The sequence below is a fragment of the Mobula birostris genome, chromosome 4 (genome assembly GCF_030028105.1).
Source record: "Mobula birostris isolate sMobBir1 chromosome 4, sMobBir1.hap1, whole genome shotgun sequence".
Taxonomy (NCBI): Eukaryota; Metazoa; Chordata; class Chondrichthyes; order Myliobatiformes; family Myliobatidae; genus Mobula; species Mobula birostris.
Genome location: NC_092373.1, coordinates 165,493,192 through 165,513,072, shown reverse-complemented (window position 1 = coordinate 165,513,072; position 19,881 = coordinate 165,493,192). Strand labels below are relative to the sequence as shown.

The window sequence follows — 19,881 nt, the reverse complement described above, 5'->3', positions numbered from 1 at the left end:
TTACAAAGGAACCCCTTCTAAAATATGCAGATAGCACAAAAATACCTGCTATATAGTATACAATTTTAATTGAACTTGCTATTTAGTTATATATATCCTTTCAGTAATTGTTTCTGCATTATTGTTACAACAGGGCTTGATGCTAACTGGAAACTAATCCAAATGTTGCCAGTATTCTCAGACTGACAGTTCATAAGCTAAACTTTAGTGCCTTGTACATATCTTTGGATACAAGCTTTTAAAAATGCTGTGATTTTTAGTCATTTTTGCATGACCTAAGTTGAGCATATAGCCCTGTTAACAAAATATAATACCCATTTTCTAGTTTTAATTGCATTTTAATGCCTGCATGCTACAGCCTTTTTTTGACATTTCTGCTTATTTAGCAATAATTTTGACCATAATTAAAATACTGATTTTGATATTTTTTTAAATGCTTTCAATTTAGATAGTATACTCCATACTTTGAAAAACTAACTTAAAATGTTTCTGATTTTAGCCTCCTTCCTTACTTCTGGGACAACTGCCACTGTGGCTCTGTTACGTGATAGCATTGAGCTTGTGGTGGCAAGTGTGGGTGATAGTCGGGCAATTCTTTGCCGTAAAGGAAAACATAAGCGACTAACTGAGGACCATACTCCAGAAAGAAAGGATGAGAGGGAAAGGTAATCCTTAATGAAAATAATGTTAGTAGAATTTGTTAAGAATCCATGTAGTTCAGTTCACATTGTTAAGTTTAAATGTACACCCTATCCTCGTTATATGCGGGGGATACGTTCCTTACAGTCAATGCATAATGTGAAATCGCATAATATGAATAATTATTTAAATAGAGAAAATAAGGAAGCGTTCCAGAGGGCTTCCTAAATATGTTTTATCTGTAATTTATTCACATTTTCATACCAATATGACACAAAAACAGTACCACAAGACAACATTTGTATTATTTCTTCAATTTAAGGTAATATGCAATGTAATAAATCATAGAAAGTTAACATCCTAGGGTGTACAGTACTCACCAACAGTGGCAGGTGTGTTCGCTCCGGGAGATGAGTGGTTGTTGTGGTGTCGGGCAACTTTACATGGATAAGGTGGATGGTTGTGGTCATCAGGATCATATCAAGCACAGCAAGGGGTGAAGGAAGACCCAGAGAACTCTTAGAACTGCGGACAGCAGAAGATGACACCGATTTGAAGAAAGTGGTGAGGGTTGTTTGCTTGGCAGCGTTTTGTTTTTCAGCATAAATTTGCTTGTAGGGAAAAAGGGTTGACGGCAGGTAAAGACAGAAACGCTGACTCCGTTCTAAACTTGGGTCCATGTCCATCGCCAGTTGTGCTAAGTATTCTGACTTCCACTATTCCCTCACCGTTGGTAAACCCGGGATTTTCAAAATCATCTGTTGCTTGCACCATCTGAGAGAGAGGTCGCCGTAAAAAAAAAAAAAAAAAAAAAAAAAAAAAAAAAAATTGTTAGCCTTGAATGTGGATCACACCTTGGTCGAGTGGTTGAATCAGCGATGTTGTGTTAGGCGGCAGGAAACACACTGTTATGTTAGGATGAATGTTGTCCAAATGTTTAGGATGGGCTGGCACATTGTCAAGCGACAAAAGGACTTTAAAGGCAGATTCTATTCCTGGAAGTAGCGTCCCAGAGCTGTGTTACCTTCAGCTGATGCCGCATTGTTTATAATTTCCAACTTTTTTTTCCAAGTGTTAAAGCGGTTCTCTGCTGCTCGGCTGATGGCCCAGGACATGACATTGGGTGCTTAGGAGGCATAGTTAAATATTTCAAGCACAAAATCACTGAACCGTAGGTAAAACCAACAAAAGTTTAAGATCGCGCATCCACACCTTACCAAAACCAATGCGAGACTGGCGGGAGTGAGATTGTGAGGCGCGTGCACCTGACTTGTATTGGCTGGAAGGTGGTGCTTCTCATCCCAACAGTGAGACTATGAGGTGTGTGCACATGACTTGTATTGGTGGGAAAGCAGTGCTCCTCGCATAACTGAGCTTTGGACGCATGTAATGAGACGTTGGTAGAAATAGATTCCTCGCATAACTGTGAATCCGCATTGTCTGAAGACGCATATAACGAGGATAGGGTGTAGTTCACAGGATTTATTAAGTTTTTTTTTGTACTTGTTTTGACAGGATTAAGAAATGTGGTGGATTTGTTTCATGGAACAGTCTGGGCCAACCACATGTAAATGGGAGATTGGCAATGACACGGAGTATAGGAGATATTGCTTTAAAACCTGTTGGAGTCATTGCTGAGCCAGAAACCAGGCGAATTAAGGTGAGCTTGCACACCTTTTAGACCACTGTTTTGCACATCGTTTGGAATCCATAAAGTTTTTAACTGCAGTTTTAATCATAGTTCAAAACAGACCATGTATTTAGCTATTTGAAGTAACCAGATATAGTGACCTTCTATGGCCATTTGATTATGTATTTCTGTAATTGGTCCAATGTCTGACAGTCTGGGTGGTGGTGTTTTGCTAGGGGTTAACAATGATTGGGGAGCAGTTGCAGCACAGGTTGAGCTTGGAAGGGTCTACATAGTTAGGATTACAAGCTGCCCCTTGAAAGCATACTAACCAAAAGTAAACAAGGGGAATTCTGCAGATGCTGGAAATTAAAGCAACACACATCAAAGTTGCTGGTGAACACAGCAGGCCAGGCAGCATCTCTAGGAAGAGGTGCAATCGACGTTTCAGGCCAAGACCCCTCGTCAGGACTAACTGAAGGAAGAGCTAGTAAGAGATTTGAAAGTGGGAGGGGGAGATCCACCCCACTAGGAATAGGGTTCCCCTGGTCCTCGCCTACCACCCCACCAGCCTCCGGGTCCAACATATTATTCTCCGTAACTTCCACCACCTCCAATTGGATCCCACCACTAAGCATATCTTTCCCTCCCCCCCCCCCCCCCCGCTTTCCGCAGGGATCGCTCCCTACGCGACTCCCTTGTCCATTAGTCCCCCCCATCCCTCCCCCCTGATCTCCCTCCTGGCACTTATCCTTGTAAGCGGAACAAGTGCTACACATGCCCTTACACTTCCTCCCTTACCACCATTCAGGGCCCCAGACAGTCCTTCCAGGTGAGGCGACACTTCACCTGTGAGTCAGCTGGGGTGATATACTGCGTCAGGTGCTCCCGATGTGGCCTATATATTGGCGAGACCCGACACAGACTGGGAGATGATTTTGCTGAACACCTACGTTCTGTCCGCCAGAGAAAGCAGGATCTCCCAGTGGCCACACATTTTAATTCCATGTCCCATTCCCATTCTCATTCTGGCATGTCTACCCACGGCCTCCTCTACTGTAAAGATGAAGCCACACTCAGGTTGGAGGAACAACACCTTATATTCCGTCTGGGTAGCCTCCAACCTGATGGCATGAACACTGACTTCTCTAACTTCCGCTAATGCCCCCTCGTACTCCATCTGTTATTTATTTACATACACACATTCTTTCTCTCACTCTCCTTTTTCTCCCTCTGTCCCTCTGACTATACCCCTTGCCCATCCTCTGGGTTTTCCCCCCCTCCTCCTTTTCCTTCTCCCTGGGCCTCCTGTCCCATGATCCTCTCACATCCCTTTTGCCAATCACCTGTCCAGCTCTTGGCTCCATCCCTCCCCCTCCCACTTCCAAATCTCTTACTAGCTCTTCCTTCAATTAGTCTTGACGAAGGGTCTCGGCCTGAAACGTCGACTGTACCTCTTCCTAGAGATGCTGCCTGGCCTACTGCGTTCACCAGCAACTTTGATGTGTGTAGCCAAAGGGAAAGTGACTGTTTATTAATTGAAGAGATGTACTTGACTTGGGTTTCCTGTGCAGGCCTGGGATCTGTTAAGAGGTTACCTTAATGCAAAAGTAGGCTTCAGAGGTAGACTGGAAGTTGATTGTACATATAGAAGGAGCCAAAAACATTACTGAAAACCTCAGGTATACATTACATACAATTGAAAACCACTGTACAAGCACAGTAGATATTAGGCAAACGTAAAGCCCCAAAATAAAATTGTGGACTTGTGCATTTCTAGTTTTCTGCAGTTTTTATCAACATAGAAAATGAATTACATAGTTCAATACCTTTATAGTCAATTATCTAGGCAATGGTGTTTAAAAAATTCTAATTAATAAAAATTGTGGTTAATTACCTTTTCAAACACATTATTTTCCAATTATGCTGTATTGAAGTAACTGCTTGACCAGTTTTGCATATAGGTAACACAGAGAGAGAAATGCTTTTGAGTTTTAGATATTTTGTGGAAAAGACGTTTCCCATGGTGGGCGAGTCTAGGACAAGAGGGCATAGCCTCAGGATAGAGGGGCGTCCACTTAAAACAGATGCAGAGAAATTTCTTAAGCCAAAGTGTGGTGAATTTGTGGAATTTATTACCATGGGCAATTGTGGAGACCAAGTCATTGTGTGCATTTCAGGCAGAGCTTGATTGGTTCTTAATTGGACACAGCATCAAAGGTTACAGGGAGACAGCTGGGAAGTGGAGCTGAAGAGGGGAGACAAAGGATCGTCCATAATTGAATGACAGAGCAGACCTGATGGGCCAAATGGCCTAATTCTGCTCCTGTGTCTTACGGTCTTATATTTTGTTAGTTCAGTGATCAAGGCTTGCTTGGTATTGTAGAACCCAAAAAATCCTAATATTGACATCCAAGTTGTGGTAGGTTTATTAGTTTTAGGCAGATTGCTTTATTTTATATCGGTATTCCAAGTGAAAGAAGCAATCAGCCTTTCACAAGTCTAAGCACTTTCAACTTTCAGCTTCTCAAATCCACCAGGTACTAATGCTAGAAAAGTAAGTCCTGATAAACTACATCCTGGTGGAGCTGCTCCTAACCCACCAAAGCAGCAGGGACCAAGACCTAAGGCCTGACTTGACTCAACCCACAGAAGAAGTGGGGAACAAGGCCTAACTCTCAGAGCCACCAGGTACTTCAGAAGTGTGACAAGAGGCTGGTGCTGCAGGTGAGGCTGAAACAGTATGAGTTCACGTGACCCTCATCAGTATACTACAAGTTAATGTCCAGGCCATCAACAGGAAAGTTGAACTAGAGCAAAAATTAGCTTTCATAGAAGACTAAGGGACTGTTATGTGCTATGTTTCTCTGGAAAAAATAACTTGCAGCTCTTTCACCTGACTATGCCATTCAACTTGATGTCCTCTCAATTCACCAGATGGACCATAGTGCACCCTACGGAAAAGTAAGAGGCGGAGGGATCTGCTTCTTAATCAACTTATCATGGTGCTTGGGCATAACAGTTTTGGTGAGCTCCGCTTGACCCAACGTGGAATATCTAATGGTGACCTGTTCTTCATACTACCTACCATGGTGATCACTTCAGCTATTCTGAAGGCACTCTACTTCAGACAGTCATGAAGCTTGCACTCAATGAACTACACTTTGTGGTCAACAGCCTTGGAACCCAGAGATCCTTTTCATCATTGCCAGTGACTTCAACCAGGGCAACTTCAAGAGTGTGCTACACAGTACTACTAGCAAGTCTCCTATCTCACCAGGAGCCCAAATACCCCTCGTGCATTACTAAATAACCATTAAAGTTGCCAATCGAGCTATACTTTGTCTACAGTTTGGTTAAAATATACCACTGGCTGTGCTCCTACTCCCTGCATACAAACAGAAGCTGAACTGGGAGAATCCAGAACAGAAACTTGTACACTGCTGATGTGAGGAAACAGATGAAATTTTACATTTGTCTGCTTTGAGTCGGTAGACTGGTCCATGTTCAAAGACTCAGCTGCCAGCCTAGATGAGTACGTCACTCCCATCACAAACCTTATCAGCATATGCGTTGAGAACTGTGTACCAAAGGGGACCAGCAGAAACCATGGATGAATTGGGAGATATGCATCTGAATTAGATCGGCAGCAAGTAAATGAGGTGACCCTGACCTTTATAAGAAATCAAGCTCTGACCTCTGTAAAGCTATCAGAGATGCTAAGAGGCAATACCAGCCCAAAACTGAGTCTCAGTCCAGCCATCAGCTGTGGCAGGGCTTTCATACTATAAGGGGTTACAAAATGAAGATGGATAACATTGCCAACAACAGTACATGCTTTCCCAAATAGCTTAATACATTCTTTGCCCATTTTGTACAGAAGAGAATGTGTATTTTGCCAGCTATCCTGACAGTAGCCAGTGCACCTGAGTCTACTAAGTCATTGTTATGGACGTAAAAACCAGTCTTGCAGAGAATTTTTGTACTTTGGTGTCTCTGGCCACGTTCTTGGATGCTGTGCAGGTCAGCTAGCATGGGTATCTACAAACTTTTTTAACTTCCTCCCTGCATCAGGCTGTAGTTCTCTCCTGCATAAAGACCATTATTGTCCTAGTACCCAAAAAAACAAGATCACATGCCTTAAAACTACTGCCTAGTGGTTCTAACATCTATCTTCATGAAGTGCTACAGGTGGCTAGCCATGGAACACATCAACTCCAGCTGAGCTTTCCAGATGACCTCAACCCACCACAATTTTTAGCAGATTCTATCTCTTTGGCCCTACACTCATATCGGAAGCATCTGGACAGTAAAGACATCTACATCAGACTATTATTTATTGACTACAGTTTTCCCCTGGAAAGTGTTATTTCAAGCAAACACGTCACCACAGTTTGAAACTTACGAGTTAATGCTTCCCTCTGCAACTGGACCTTTTGCATTCTGACCATGATCGGTAAAGATAAGCAGCAACACCTCCACCATGGTTATACCTAACACAGATGGTCCACAAGGTTGCATCCTCAGCCGCTACTCTACTCGCTGTACACTCGTGATTGCTTGCCAGATTATGTTTTGACTCCATCCCCGAGTTTACAGATGATACCACAATAATATGCCACATCTCAATGATTTAGAGTACAGTAAGGAGATAAAGGAGTTTAGTGACATGGTGTCATGACAACAACCTTTCCCTAAATGTCATCAAAACAAAAGAGCTGGCTATTGACTTCAGAAGGGGTCGCAGTGCAATACTTCTGTCTACATCAATGGTGTTGAGGTTGAGAGCTTGAGGTTCCTAGGTGTGAACATCACCCATAGCCTGTCTTGGTCCACATTGATGTTATGGATGAGAAAGCTCACCAAAGCTTCTACTTCCTCAGAAGGCTAAAGACATTTAGCTTACCTCTGTCCACTCCTACCAATTTTTATCAATGTACCATAGAAGATATTCTGTCTGAATGCATAACGGCTTGGTATGGCAGCTCCTCTGCACATGACGACAAGAAACTGCAGAAAGTTGTGGACACAGCTCAAGACACCACAGAAACTAGTTTCCCCTCTGTAGACCCTGTCTATGCTTCAGTAAAGCAGCCAGCATTATGAAAGACCTCATCCACCTTGGACATTTTGTCTTCTCCCCTCTCCCATCAAGCAGAAGATACAAAAGCTTGAAAGCATGTACCACCAGGCTCAAGGATATTTTCTAATTTGCTGCTATCAACCTCTTGAACAGACCTCTTGTATGATCAATTTTTGGCATCATAATTTACCTTGATAGAATCTTGTACTTTATTGTTTACATGCAGTGCACTCTTTTGGTAGCTTTTGCACTTTTCTGTGCTGTTATTGTTTTACCTTATTCTATCTAGCTCAGTGCACTGTGTAATGATTTGATCTGTATGCGTGACAAATTTTTCACTGTATTTGGTACATATGATAATAATGAAGCAGTCCCAATCTGGAACAGTGTTATTCCTACTGAAGGAAGGATATGCTTGCAAAGATGGGCCATTTTGATTTTGGGATTGTCCTAGAAAGAAAGATTAAGCAGTCCTTGGAGTGTTAGCTCATCTCACTCAAATTGTTATAGAGCTTGATCAGGTGGATGAGGGAAGGTGTTTTGGAAGAATGAGGGTGGATCTCATTGAAACCTATCAAATGGTGAAAGGCCTAGATAGAGTGGATGTAGAGAGGATATCTCCTATGGTGGGGGAGTCTAGGACCAGAGGGCACAGTGTCAGAATAGAGAGACGTTCATTTAGAATGGAGATGAGGTATTTATTTAGCCAGAGGGTGGTGAATCTGTGGGATTTGTTGCCATAGGCTTCTATGGAGGCCAGGTCATTGGACGTATATAAAGCAGAGGTTGATAAGTTATTGATTAGTCATGGCGCTAAAGGTTACAAGGGAAAGGTGGGAGAATGGTAGTTGAGAGGGAAATGGATCAGCCATGATGAAATGGCGGAGCAGACTCAATGGGCTGAATGGCCTAATTCTATTCCTATGTCTTATGGTAGGTATTGTTTCCCTGGACTGGATCATTGTCTGAAAACAAGCATCACCCACTCAGAACAGGTGTGAGAAGAAAAGTGTACTAAGTCTTTGTTTATGCAAACACGAGGAATTCTGCAGATGCTGGAAATTTAAGCAACACACATCAAAGTCGCGGTGAACGCAGCAGGCCAGGCAGTATCTCTAGGAAGAGGTACAGTCGACGTTTCGGGCCGAGACGTCGACTGTACCTCTTCCTAGAGATGCTGCCTGCCTGCTATGTTCACCAACAACTTTGATGTGTGTTGCTAAGTCTTTGTTTATTCAGCTTTCAAGAGGGTTTTTGCAAGCAGTATAAACAAGTGTATTCTGTGGATAGATTTTTCTGTATATTCTAGAGATACTGCATAAGCACACAAGAGGTTCCCAAAGAATAGTCACAATCTTGTACTGAATGCTGGAACAAGTATAAAGAAATGAATGGTGTATTTCTGTACTATTTTTAAACCTGGTCTTTATCTTTGACATTATAGAAAATAGTTATTTCTGCAAATTCACTACTTTCAGCAAACTTCATTCTGTTTGCAGCTACAACATGGAGATGATGCTTTCTTAGTTTTAACAACAGATGGGATTAACTTTATCATGAACAGCCAAGAAATTTGTGACCACATCAGTGAATGCCATGATCCAATAGAAGCTGCCCAGGTTATTGTTGAACAGGTAAATGGAATTTGATATAAACATGATTCACACATTTATCATTTCACATTTTAACTTTGTACCAGGATGCCCTTTTTTTTTTTCGGTCCCCCACCTGTCTTGAAATTAAGATTGCCTAATTTGTTTGCTTTTATGTCTCACCTGTTATTGTAAAACCTTGTTGACAGCTTTGTGACAGCAGTAACCAGTATTTCTGTCCCTATGTCAGTTTATATTTTAGGGCTGAGAGAAAAATAAAGTTGTTGAATTAAATGTTTGTACTAGCAGAAAAAAACAATTTTTGCCCAGAAATTAATTCTATTTATAAATTGACATACGACATGGAGTAGGCCCTTTGGCTAGTCAAGCTACGGCACCCAGCAATCCCCCAATTTAATCCTAGCCTAATCACAGGGCAATTTACAATGACCAATTAACCTACCAATTTTGTCCAGAAACAGTGACTCAATAAAGAGTGATTTTAATATTTTCAAAGCCGTCTTTGAATCTTTTTTTTTTTACAGTAAACCCCAAAATAAATGTGGGAATTAAATACTGGTGGGTAGTAGATTGTTTGTTTGTTTGTGTGTGTGTGTAAGTAAAATGAGAATTGCTGCATAGGAACAAACATATGAGGAAGTAGAGAGGCTACAGAAGGACTTGGACCGATTAGGAGAATGGGCAAAGAAGTGGCAGATGAAATAGTGTTGGGAAGTGTATGGTCATGCACTTTGATAGAAGAAATAAAAAGGTGGACTGTTTTCTAAATGGAGAGAAAATTTAAAAAATCTGAGGGGCAAAGAGACTTGGGAGTCCTCATGCAGGATTCCCTAAAGGTTAAATTACAGATTTGAGTCAGTAGAGAGCAAGGCAAATGCGATGTTAACATTCTTTTCAAGGGGATTAGAATATAAAAGCAAGGATGTAATGTTGAGGCCTCACTTGAAGTATTGTGAATAGTTTTTGCCCCTTATCCAAGAAAGGATGTACTGACATTGGAGAGGGTTCAAAGATTTATGAAAACAATTCTGGTATTGAAAGGCTTGTCATGTGAGGAGTGTTTGATGGCTCTGGGCCTCTACTCCCTGGAATTCAGAAGAATGAGGAGTAACCTCATTGAAACCTATTGAATGCTGAAAGGCCTTGATAGAGGTTAAGGAGAGGAAGTTTCCTATGCTGGAGGAGTCTAAGATCAGAGGACACAGAATAGAGGGATATCCTTTTAGAACGTGAATGGGGGGGAATTTCTTTAGCAAGAGTGGTGAATCTATGGAATTTGTCGCCACAAGCAGCTGTGAAGGTCAAATCATTGAATGTATTTAAGGCAGAGGTTGATAGATTCTTGATTAGTCAGAGCATGAAAGGATACGGCGAGAAGGCAGGACATCGGGGCTGAGAGGGAAAAATAGAGCAGTATGATGAAATGGCAGGGACTTGATGGGCCAAAGGGTCTAATTCTGCTCCTATATCTTATGGTTTAAGGTATTGGGAACAATGGACTGAAGTTTATATTTTGCCATTGAACATCAAATAATTTGATTTTGATTAGGTAATTCAAATAGACCTGTTGCTACTATTTTCATATCCTGTTGCCTGTGAATGTCAATTTCCAGCTGAGGTTATTTTGACTGTAGATTTCACAGCTGAATGAGATCGTTTCTGCTTTCAAAAGTACTGACAATGAATTCTAGGACCTTTTGACTTTTAATGAATACTTTTATAAACCACTGCTGCATAAACACAAAATAGTGTCGTTTACCCAAAAAAAAAGCATTTCATCTTGGCTTTCAAATGCTACTAGTTTTCTACTTTCATTTTAGGCCCTGCAGTATGGTGCAGAAGATAACAGTACTGCAGTTGTGGTTCCATTTGGTGCATGGGGGAAGCACAAGAACGCTGGCATCAGCTTTTCATTCAGCCGAAGCTTTGTCTCCAGTGGAAGATTTGCATGAAGTTGCAACAATGGAATACTAGCATCTAAACACTGCACATGATCAAGTTTTTAAAATGTTATTCATTTTAAAGACCATTTTCAAAGACTATAAACTTGATGTTTTCATTTGGGGAATGTCAGTCCATGTTAAATTTGTAACATGAATAAAGACACCTAGCTGGATGTATGATTAAAACGTTGCTGTGTTACTTGTATAAAAAAAACAGTAATTGAATGGAATTGTTGATCATTAGAGAAGAGTAAGCAGCAGTGTTGAAATTCACGAATTGGTAACTTTAGATGTCACACTGTATGATATTGGTAATCTCTTGTAACTTGAAGATTTTAGGGTTGTGAGTCAAAAATAGCTGGTGATATTCAACTGTATAACAATTCAAAGAAAAACATTTAGTAATTTAACCAAGTTTTCAATTCTTGAACTGAAATAGATTTGGTTCCTGTCCAATGTTAAATGTTGCTAAGAATGGGGAATGAATTGTTCAATAGTCCTTGGACCTGGTTACCTCTAAATTAATACTGTTTGCTTGAAAGAACACTTGCATTTTGAGCAGTTTAAGTGTCCTAATGAAAATAATTTCCCAGATTAAACTTAAGCTTTATTGCTAATGTTTTTAGTCAAATAGATTGCTTTTCAAGTACAAAAGCATTTTTGTTTTTTCCTAATTAATTCCATCCACTTGAAGTATGGCTGTATGAAGTAATCTTGGAATAAGTTGGTTTTTCCCCCCTCACATTTCCTATTATAAACTTAGTGATTGATATTTACAACTTTAAACCTAATTTGCAGTGTTAAATGGGGGGTGGGAGGGCAGTTTCATATTGCCTGCAGACTTTATTCCTTGTATTTGATGGATTTGGGGCCATCGCAGAAATTACTACCACGTGTGTTGGTGCCTTTCCAAATCTCTGCCAAAATATTAGTGTGGAATATGACCAGAATAAATGTAAAATAGTGCATTTCTTGCCTTGGCTACTTTGCTAGCATTAATCTACTGGATCTGTGAAAGTTACAATAAAGAAGGAGTACATTGGCTTGATCAGAAAGAGATTGACAGTTTCAGTGGTGCTCTTGTGTTAGAAACAGAATGGTTCTTTTGAAGCATCCTGAGTCAGATTTGTGTTAAAAAGTGTTACCTATATTTATATCCATATTATAAATGACTTCGAGTAAGGTAGGCAAAAATATCTTGTTAGATTTGTATGCTTTTGAGCAGCAAAACATCTGCTGGAGGAACTGGGCAGGTTGAACAGCATCTATGGGGAGGGGAAAGAATTGCTGACATGGTTGGAAACACTGCTTTTGAATTTGAATCGGGACCCTTCAAAACTTGATCAAATTCTGAAAAAGCAACCCAGTTTAGGAGGTTGGGTGATGGGTGGGGTAAATGAAGAACATAAGAGGGGGAGTTGTGGGAGCAAGAGCAATTCTTATCTTGGCTCAATAGTAATCTTTTGGAGTCTGAAGGAGTTTTACTTAATTTAGATAAAGTTCCACTTGGTGTTTTTTTTTTTTAAAAAACACAAAACAATTAAGAAAATTTATGCAATGGATTGGGTACCCAAACTCTTGAAGAGGAGGCGGCATGAGTGCTTTGAAAACGAAGCAAAAGAAAAATGAATTGGAAAATTTCTTATACAAGTAAATTGGAGAAGTATGTTTTGAGAATATTTTTGACTGATTTAGAAGCTATTGATATATTTGTTATAAAGCAGAAGGGTAATTACCTCAGTTACATATGATCAAAACAAAACTCATTTTGTTAGTGAAATGTGATATTTTTTTTAAATTTGTGGTATACCGAGTCTCTGGTAATACTGTTAGGTATAAAGTTTGATTTGTATTCATGCATATAATTTAGAAGCTGGTTTCTTAGAATGGTGGATGATGGGGATCACTCAATGTAGAGAGATTTACAGATATAGCACTGATTGTAGATTGGTAAACCATGATTAATTTTTTTTTCTCTTTTTTTTTTTTAACCCCATTTCTCTCATTCCTGCCCACAATTTAAAAAATAACATAACCTGAATTGTTAAATTAGGGCATTTGGTTATTTGCCTTTTTGTAACTGAGAAACCTGTAGGCCAAGTTAGTTTGCATTTTCAAGGAAGCTAATATTGATATAGGTTAATGGTCAGTTTAAAGCACAAGTATTTTGGCCTGTTCAATGAGATTATTCCTTTAGTAATAATATACAACTATTTAACTCTTGGGCTGCTTTGAGTTATTTATTAAATAGATTGATCAGAGATGAAGTGTTTTTTTTTTGCTTTAATTCATTTGGTAGAATTCTATATATCAATTATTTTTTTTAAATGTAGTTTGATAATTTCTGAAAAACCCAAGTGTTCAACAACACACCTGTCTAAAGCTTGTACATTTTGTTGCGTCTGAATAGTCTGTAGACGTACCAAAATGTACAAAATTGGAGGGCTGCAAGAAAAGCTTATTCCTTACCTCAGTTACATGTGATCGAAACAAAACTCATTTTGTTAGTGAAATGTGATTTTTTTTTTTTTTTTAAATTTGTGGTATACCAAGTCTCCGGTTCAGTATAAAGTTTGATTTGTATTCATGCATATAATTTAGAAGCTGGTTTCTTAGAATGGTGGATGATGGGGATCACTCAATGTAGAGAGATTTACAGATATATCACTGATTGTAGAATTGGCTTTAATTTAATTCATCATGAATTTTTATTCTGTTTTTCATATTGATGTCCAGAAATTTGTTACCCAGGTCTGCCCATGCAGTTGCTTCTGCTAATTGTATTATAATGTGTGCATAATCCATGTAAATACATATGTACATAGTATTAATCAGTGGATATGTATTTACCTTGGTAGTAAATATGTATCATATTATTTGAACTGGCTTTGTTTATACCTACAAATTTTTGCACTCGTATTTGAGCCTTGTCTTTTTATAACTTGGGCTACCAAGCAGTCTATAGATGGGATTTGATTACATTATAGAGACAGTACCAGAAGATAGACATTGCATACATCTGAAAAGTGGCTAATATGATTACCAAGTTCAGCTTGTGATTTTTTTTTTCTCTTAAGTCTATTTGCAATGAAAGAAACTTTGCTTTTTCTTACATAGTCACTGGATGGTTTGCGATATGTACTGTAATGAGAACAGACTGTTTCTTACTGACTGTGCTTTGAGTGCCCAAAATCTTGTGTTCTGCCCTCAAAGCATTGACATTCATCATCTATGAGGTGCAAGAAAGAGACTGAATAATGAAACCCAAAGCTGTGAACAAACTGTAATTATGTTCAGTGTATTATATGTTAGTGCATTGCTGTAAATTGGTGTGCTTGTTTGAATTAATAGCCAAATGTGCTGCTCTATCACTTGTATAAGGGACTACAATTAGACAAATGTGAATTTGTGCTAAATTTTATGAAAATGGTAACTTGAGTCATCTGTCAGCATTGTGGTGGTAATAATTCTTGTTGGTCGTCTCATGCGACACATTTTTTAAGTTATTGGAATATGGATACATTTTAATTGTGTGGCTTTTAGTATCTTGTAATATACCAACAATATTGTGAAGGTGTATTCAAAGTACCTGTACAACACTTCCTTTAACTATCATCTGTAGATAATGTATAGTAATTGTTACTAGATTGGTAATACAGACAAAAGACTTATAAATCATCTTTGCTGGTGTGCTAACATTTCAGTTCATAACCTTTTAAAGTTACTGATTATTTTTAAAGAAAAATGGGCTTCTTTCAGAGTGGACACCAGTTATGCTGATCTGGATGTAATTGTCACAAAAATATAATTGACTTACAACTATCTCCGAAAGTGGATTCTTTCTGCCCTCTAGAGAGCTATCCACTTACTCCACTTTTGATAATGTCAGTACTAGAAATAACTTACTGCTGTGAATTAACAAGAAATTTTGATTGGAAAAGATGGCTTTTTGATCAAATGTGGCTATATGTTCAGTTATTTGTTGGTGAACAACTATATACTTGAATGAAATGTGAAAGCAACAGTGCACAAGCTGTTCTTGTTTAAAAGAAAGGATCATCATCTCAAGTTGAGTTTTTTTTCTTCAATTAGATTTGGATAACAGGCAACCATTGAAGTTTGTCATAATAATATTTTTGCTTGAGTTTTTTAATATATCAGGCCATAGTTTAAATAGAATCCCCACTTTCCCCTTCCCCCACAATTTTGCAGTTATTTTCATGGTATGGAAGATGTTACTTGTATGATGTATATAATGTGTTTTAAAACAATGGACATGTAGATGTTTTCAGTAATGCATGATGAAGCCAGCATGTAATGCTATTGTACAGTAACTGAGAAACTATGTAAACTTTCAAAATACTAAATAAAACTATTTACATTGTATTTTCTGCTGGGTGATCCTGCTCAATTTCTATTATTTTTCATCCATTTTTTAAATACACTCAGCCGGGGCTGAGTCACCTGGAGGAGGGTGTATGATGTTGAAAGACCTGAAACACCCGACGATTCCAGGAACATCTTCCAGGAAGATGTGTCCAGAGGCATCAGTAGATGTATGTACACAGCACTCAAAACAATGAATTAAGTGTCAGATAGAAAAAGTGACCAGATCTATGCTCATTGATAGCCAGAGCAATAAATTTTTTCCACAAAATTCAGTCCTTATCCAATTCATCAGGGAAGTTATCTCAATGGCAATTGTTGAAGTTTTGCTATATTCTAGAAAATGTTTTTCATTATTTTTGAGCATTCTCAAATTTTTGTATAGCATTGCACAGCAAGAACCTATGATCTTTTCATTATGTATTTTAAATAGTTTAAATTAATTACAGATACATGGAAAATAAATGCAGAGTCAAACAGACTTTAAATTTTTTAATGGAGAGCTCAGTGATTGAGAATCTGAAATTGGAGTAATCTGTAGAACTTTTAAAAACTTGAAATAAAAGGAGTTCTAATTGCTCAATATTTGCAGTATTCTGCTTGTTTGTGTCAGCAATTGAATTGCCTTTTCAATTCGATGATCATTTCCCCCACAGGCAATAGCAATTTGGAACAGACTCTGCAAAGTGCTGTGAATGCCAAGTTAATTGCAATCTGAATGGCCAATTTAAATAGACTTGTGAATTGATCACCTCTACCTCATAGTTATTACCATATATGCTGTTTCCTCTGAGCTTCACTGCACCTTGCTATATATAACAATAAATTAATCTGATTTGATGGCCTTCATAGAAATTGAGATGGGTTTGAAAGGTAGATACACTGTGATCCAAACAAATGGCTAAGCAGCTTTGTTTTGTGATGTCTACTGAATAATAAAGATGAGTTATTAAATAAAATTACTCAAAATCCACAAGAGTTCTAAAAACTTATTCATTACCTCTTAACCACCATAATACCCATTTGTGCTGGTGGTCAGAGATTTTATCAATTGTGCAAAAAAGATATTCTGCTCACCTGACATTCTCAATGTAAGTTTGAGGAATAGTAACTCAACTGCCTCAAGTTGTTAAACGTAAGCATAAAATTCTGCGGATGCTGGAAATCCTGAGTAACACACAATGCTGGAGGAATTTAATAATTCTGATGAAAGAATCAGCCCAAAACATCAACTCTATTCCTTTCCATAGATGCTGCCTGACCTGCTGAGTTCCAGCATTTTGTGAGAATTTGTTAAATCCCTTGATTCTTTATATAGAATTTAATAAATCTGGGTAACTTTCCATAGATGTACTTCTACCTCTTCTGTTTATTTTCTGGCTTCGACTGCCAATCTTTAAAGTAATTGTTAACCTTGACACCTTTGGTCTGCAAAGAATCAGAATCAGGTCCATTATCACCTGCATGTGATGTGAAATTTGTTAACTTAGCAGCAGCAGTTCAATGAAATACATAATATAGAAGAGAAAAAAAATTAAAAATAAGTAAATCAATTACAGTATATGTATATTGAATAGATTAGAAAAATGCAAAAAAACATACTGTATATTAAAAAAGTGAGGTAGTGTCCAAGGGTTCAATGTCCATTTAGGAATCAGATGGCAGAGGGGAAGAAGTTGTTCCTGAATTGCTGAGTGTGTGCCTTCAGGCTTCTGTATATCCTATCTGATGGTAACGCTGAGAAAAGGGCATGCCCTGGGTGCTGGAGGTCCTTAATAATGGACTCTGCCTTTCTGAGACACCGCTCCCTGAAGATGTCCTGGGTACTTTGTAGGCTAGTACCCAAGATGGAGCTGACTAGATTTACAAATCTCTGCAGCTTCTTTCAGTCCTGTGCGGTAGTGCACCCCGCACCCCATACCAGATGGTGATGCAGCCTGTCAGAATGCTCTCCATGGTACATCTATAGAAGTTTCTGAGTGTATTTGTTGACATGCCAAATCTCTTCAAACTCCTAATGAAATATAGCCACTGTCTTGCCTTCTTTATAACTGCATCGATATGTTGGGACCAGAATAAATCCTCAGAGATCTTAACACCCAGGAACCTGAAACTGCTCACTCTCTCCAGCTCTGATCCCTCTTACCCTTCCCGAAGTCCATAATCAGCTTTTTCATCTTACTGACGTTGAGTGCCAGGTTGTTGCTGCGTCACCGCTCCACTAATTTGGCATATCTCACTCTTGTACGCCCTCTTGTCACCACCTGAGATTCTATTGTCAGCAAATTTATAGATGGTATTTGAGCTATGCCTAGCCACACAATCATGTGGATATAGAGAGTAGTGCAGTGGGCTAGGCACACACCCCTAAGGTACGCTAGGTATTATCACCAATCCGCACAGATTGTAGTCTTCTGGTTAGGAAGTCGAGGATCCAATTGCAGAGGGAGGTACAGAGGCCCAGGTTCAGTAACTTCTCAATCAGGATTGTGGGAATGGTGGTATTAAATACTGAGCTATAGTCAATGAACAGCATCCTGACATAGGTGTTTGTATGTCCAGGTGGTCTAAAGCCGTGTGTAGAGCCATTGAGATTGTATCTGTTGTTGACCTATTGTGGCGATAGGCAAATTGTAATGGGTCCAGGTCCTTGCTGAGGCAGAAATTCAGTCTAATCATGACAAACCTCAAAGCATTTCATCACTGTAGATGTGAGTGCTACCGGGCCATAGTCATTAAGGCAGCTCACGTTATTCTTCTTAGGCAGTGGTATAATTGTTGCCTTTTTGAAGCAAGTGGGAACTTCCACCTGTAGTAGTGAGAGGTTGAAAATGTCCTTGAAAACTCCCGCTAGTTAGTTGGCACAGGTTTTCAGAGCCTTACCAGATATTCCATCAAGACCTTCCACCTTGTGAAGGTTCACTCTCTTTAAAGACAGCCTAACATCGGCCTCTGAGACAGAGATCACAGGGTCATCAGGTGCAGCAGGGATCTTCACAGTTGTAGTTGCTTGCTCCCTTTCAAAGCGCACATAGAAGGCGTTGAGTTCATTTGGCAGTGAAGCATTGCTGCCATTCACTCTATTGGGTTTTGCTTTGTAGGAAGTAATGCCTTGCAGACGATGTACCTCCTGGTTCATCCACAGCTTTTGGTTTGGGAATGTACAGCAAGTCTTTGTAGGCACACACTCATCCACACAGGTTTTAATGAAGTTGGTAACAACTGCAGCATACTCCATCCAGGTTTGAAGATGAATCCCCGAATTCAGTCCAGTCCACCTATTCAAAGCAGTCCCTTAGGTGCTCCTGTGCTTCCCTTGTCCATACCTTCTTGGTCCTCACTACTGGTGCTGCAGTCTTCAGTCTCTGCCTATACTCAGGGAGATCAGACTTCCCAAAGTGAGGGTGTGGAATAGCACAGTAGGCATTCTTGATGGAGGTGTAGCAATAGGCCAGTGTGTTGTTTCCTCTGGTATTGCAAGTGATCTATTGATGGTAATTGCTTAATGATTTTTTCAGACTGGCCTGGTTAAAATCTCCCAAAACGATGGTGAAAGGTGTTAGGGTGAGCTGTTTCGTGCATATTGATCACATTGCTCAGATCATCTAAAGCCTGATTGACATTGGCCTGAGGTGGAATGTAAACTGCTACCAAAATGAACCCAGAAAACTCCCGTGGTGGTTAAAAAGGATGGCACTAAACTGCAAGATATTCCAGGTCTGGTGAACAGAATTGGGACAGCACTGATTTATTTGTGCACCAAGAAGAGTTGATCATGAGGCATACTCCTCCACCTCTGCTTTTGAGAGACTCTATAGATCTATCCTGACGGTGTATAGTAAACCCGCCAATCTGAATAGCTGCATCCAGTACAGAAGGGGATAACCAGGGTTCCCTGAAACAATGGGTACACACGGTCCTAATGTCCCCTTGATTCAGCACCCTAGCTCTGAGATCATGGATTTTATTCACCAGAGTCTGCACATTTGCCAGCAAGATAGTCAGTATAGGGAGTTTAAAACCCCATTTCCTTAAAAGCACTTGTAACCCCGTTCTGCACCCCCACTTCCTCCGTGGTATCCAACATGGGCGCTTCCAACCACAATCAGTGTTGTTTTGTCAGTTTTAAGCAACTATAGTTTGTTTAAACACATTAAGACATCTTTGTTGACTGTACTGACCCTGGAAGCGGTTGTGTTTTTTAGCTGTATCAGGCTGAAACGGGAATATTTAATCATATCCATTGAGAGTACTGCTGCTACTCAAGTCACGCCTAGGTGCCCAAGATGTCAGGAGAGAACTGGTGATCTTTCCCACTGTCATTTGGAATCAAAACCAATGTCGCTTACAGAACACCTTAAGTTTCATAAGCGGAATCAAAAGGAAGGGGAGTCAATATCAGCGTATTTGGCTGAATTGAAGCAATTGTCTGAGCATTGTCAGTTCAATAATGGCTTAATGATGCACTGAGAGATTGTTCAGTTTGTGGAATCTTACAAGAAAACATTCAAAAATGGCTCCCAACTGAAGCATAACTCACATTTAAAAGAGCAGTTGAAATTTCTGTATCAAAGAAAACAGCAGACA

General features: G+C 39.5%; 1 protein-coding gene across 6 annotated transcripts in view; it reads left to right on the top strand.

The window, feature by feature from the left end:
• Positions 1-15,318, top strand: part of ppm1kb (protein phosphatase, Mg2+/Mn2+ dependent 1Kb) — a 47,292-nt gene extending 31,974 nt beyond the window's left edge. For 5 of the 6 annotated variants that reach the window (XM_072256417.1, XM_072256419.1, XM_072256418.1 and 2 more), the window contains 4 exons: positions 500-665; positions 2,155-2,299; positions 8,852-8,986; positions 10,786-15,318. In XM_072256417.1, coding sequence (XP_072112518.1) covers positions 500-665; positions 2,155-2,299; positions 8,852-8,986; positions 10,786-10,917 — 578 coding nt within the window. In that variant the 3' untranslated portion in view covers positions 10,918-15,318. Of the gene's footprint in view, positions 1-499; positions 666-2,154; positions 2,300-5,206; positions 8,426-8,851; positions 8,987-10,785 lie in introns of those variants that run through there. The other variant, XM_072256423.1, reaches the window with a different exon arrangement.
• The last annotated feature ends 4,563 nt before the right edge of the window (positions 15,319-19,881 follow it).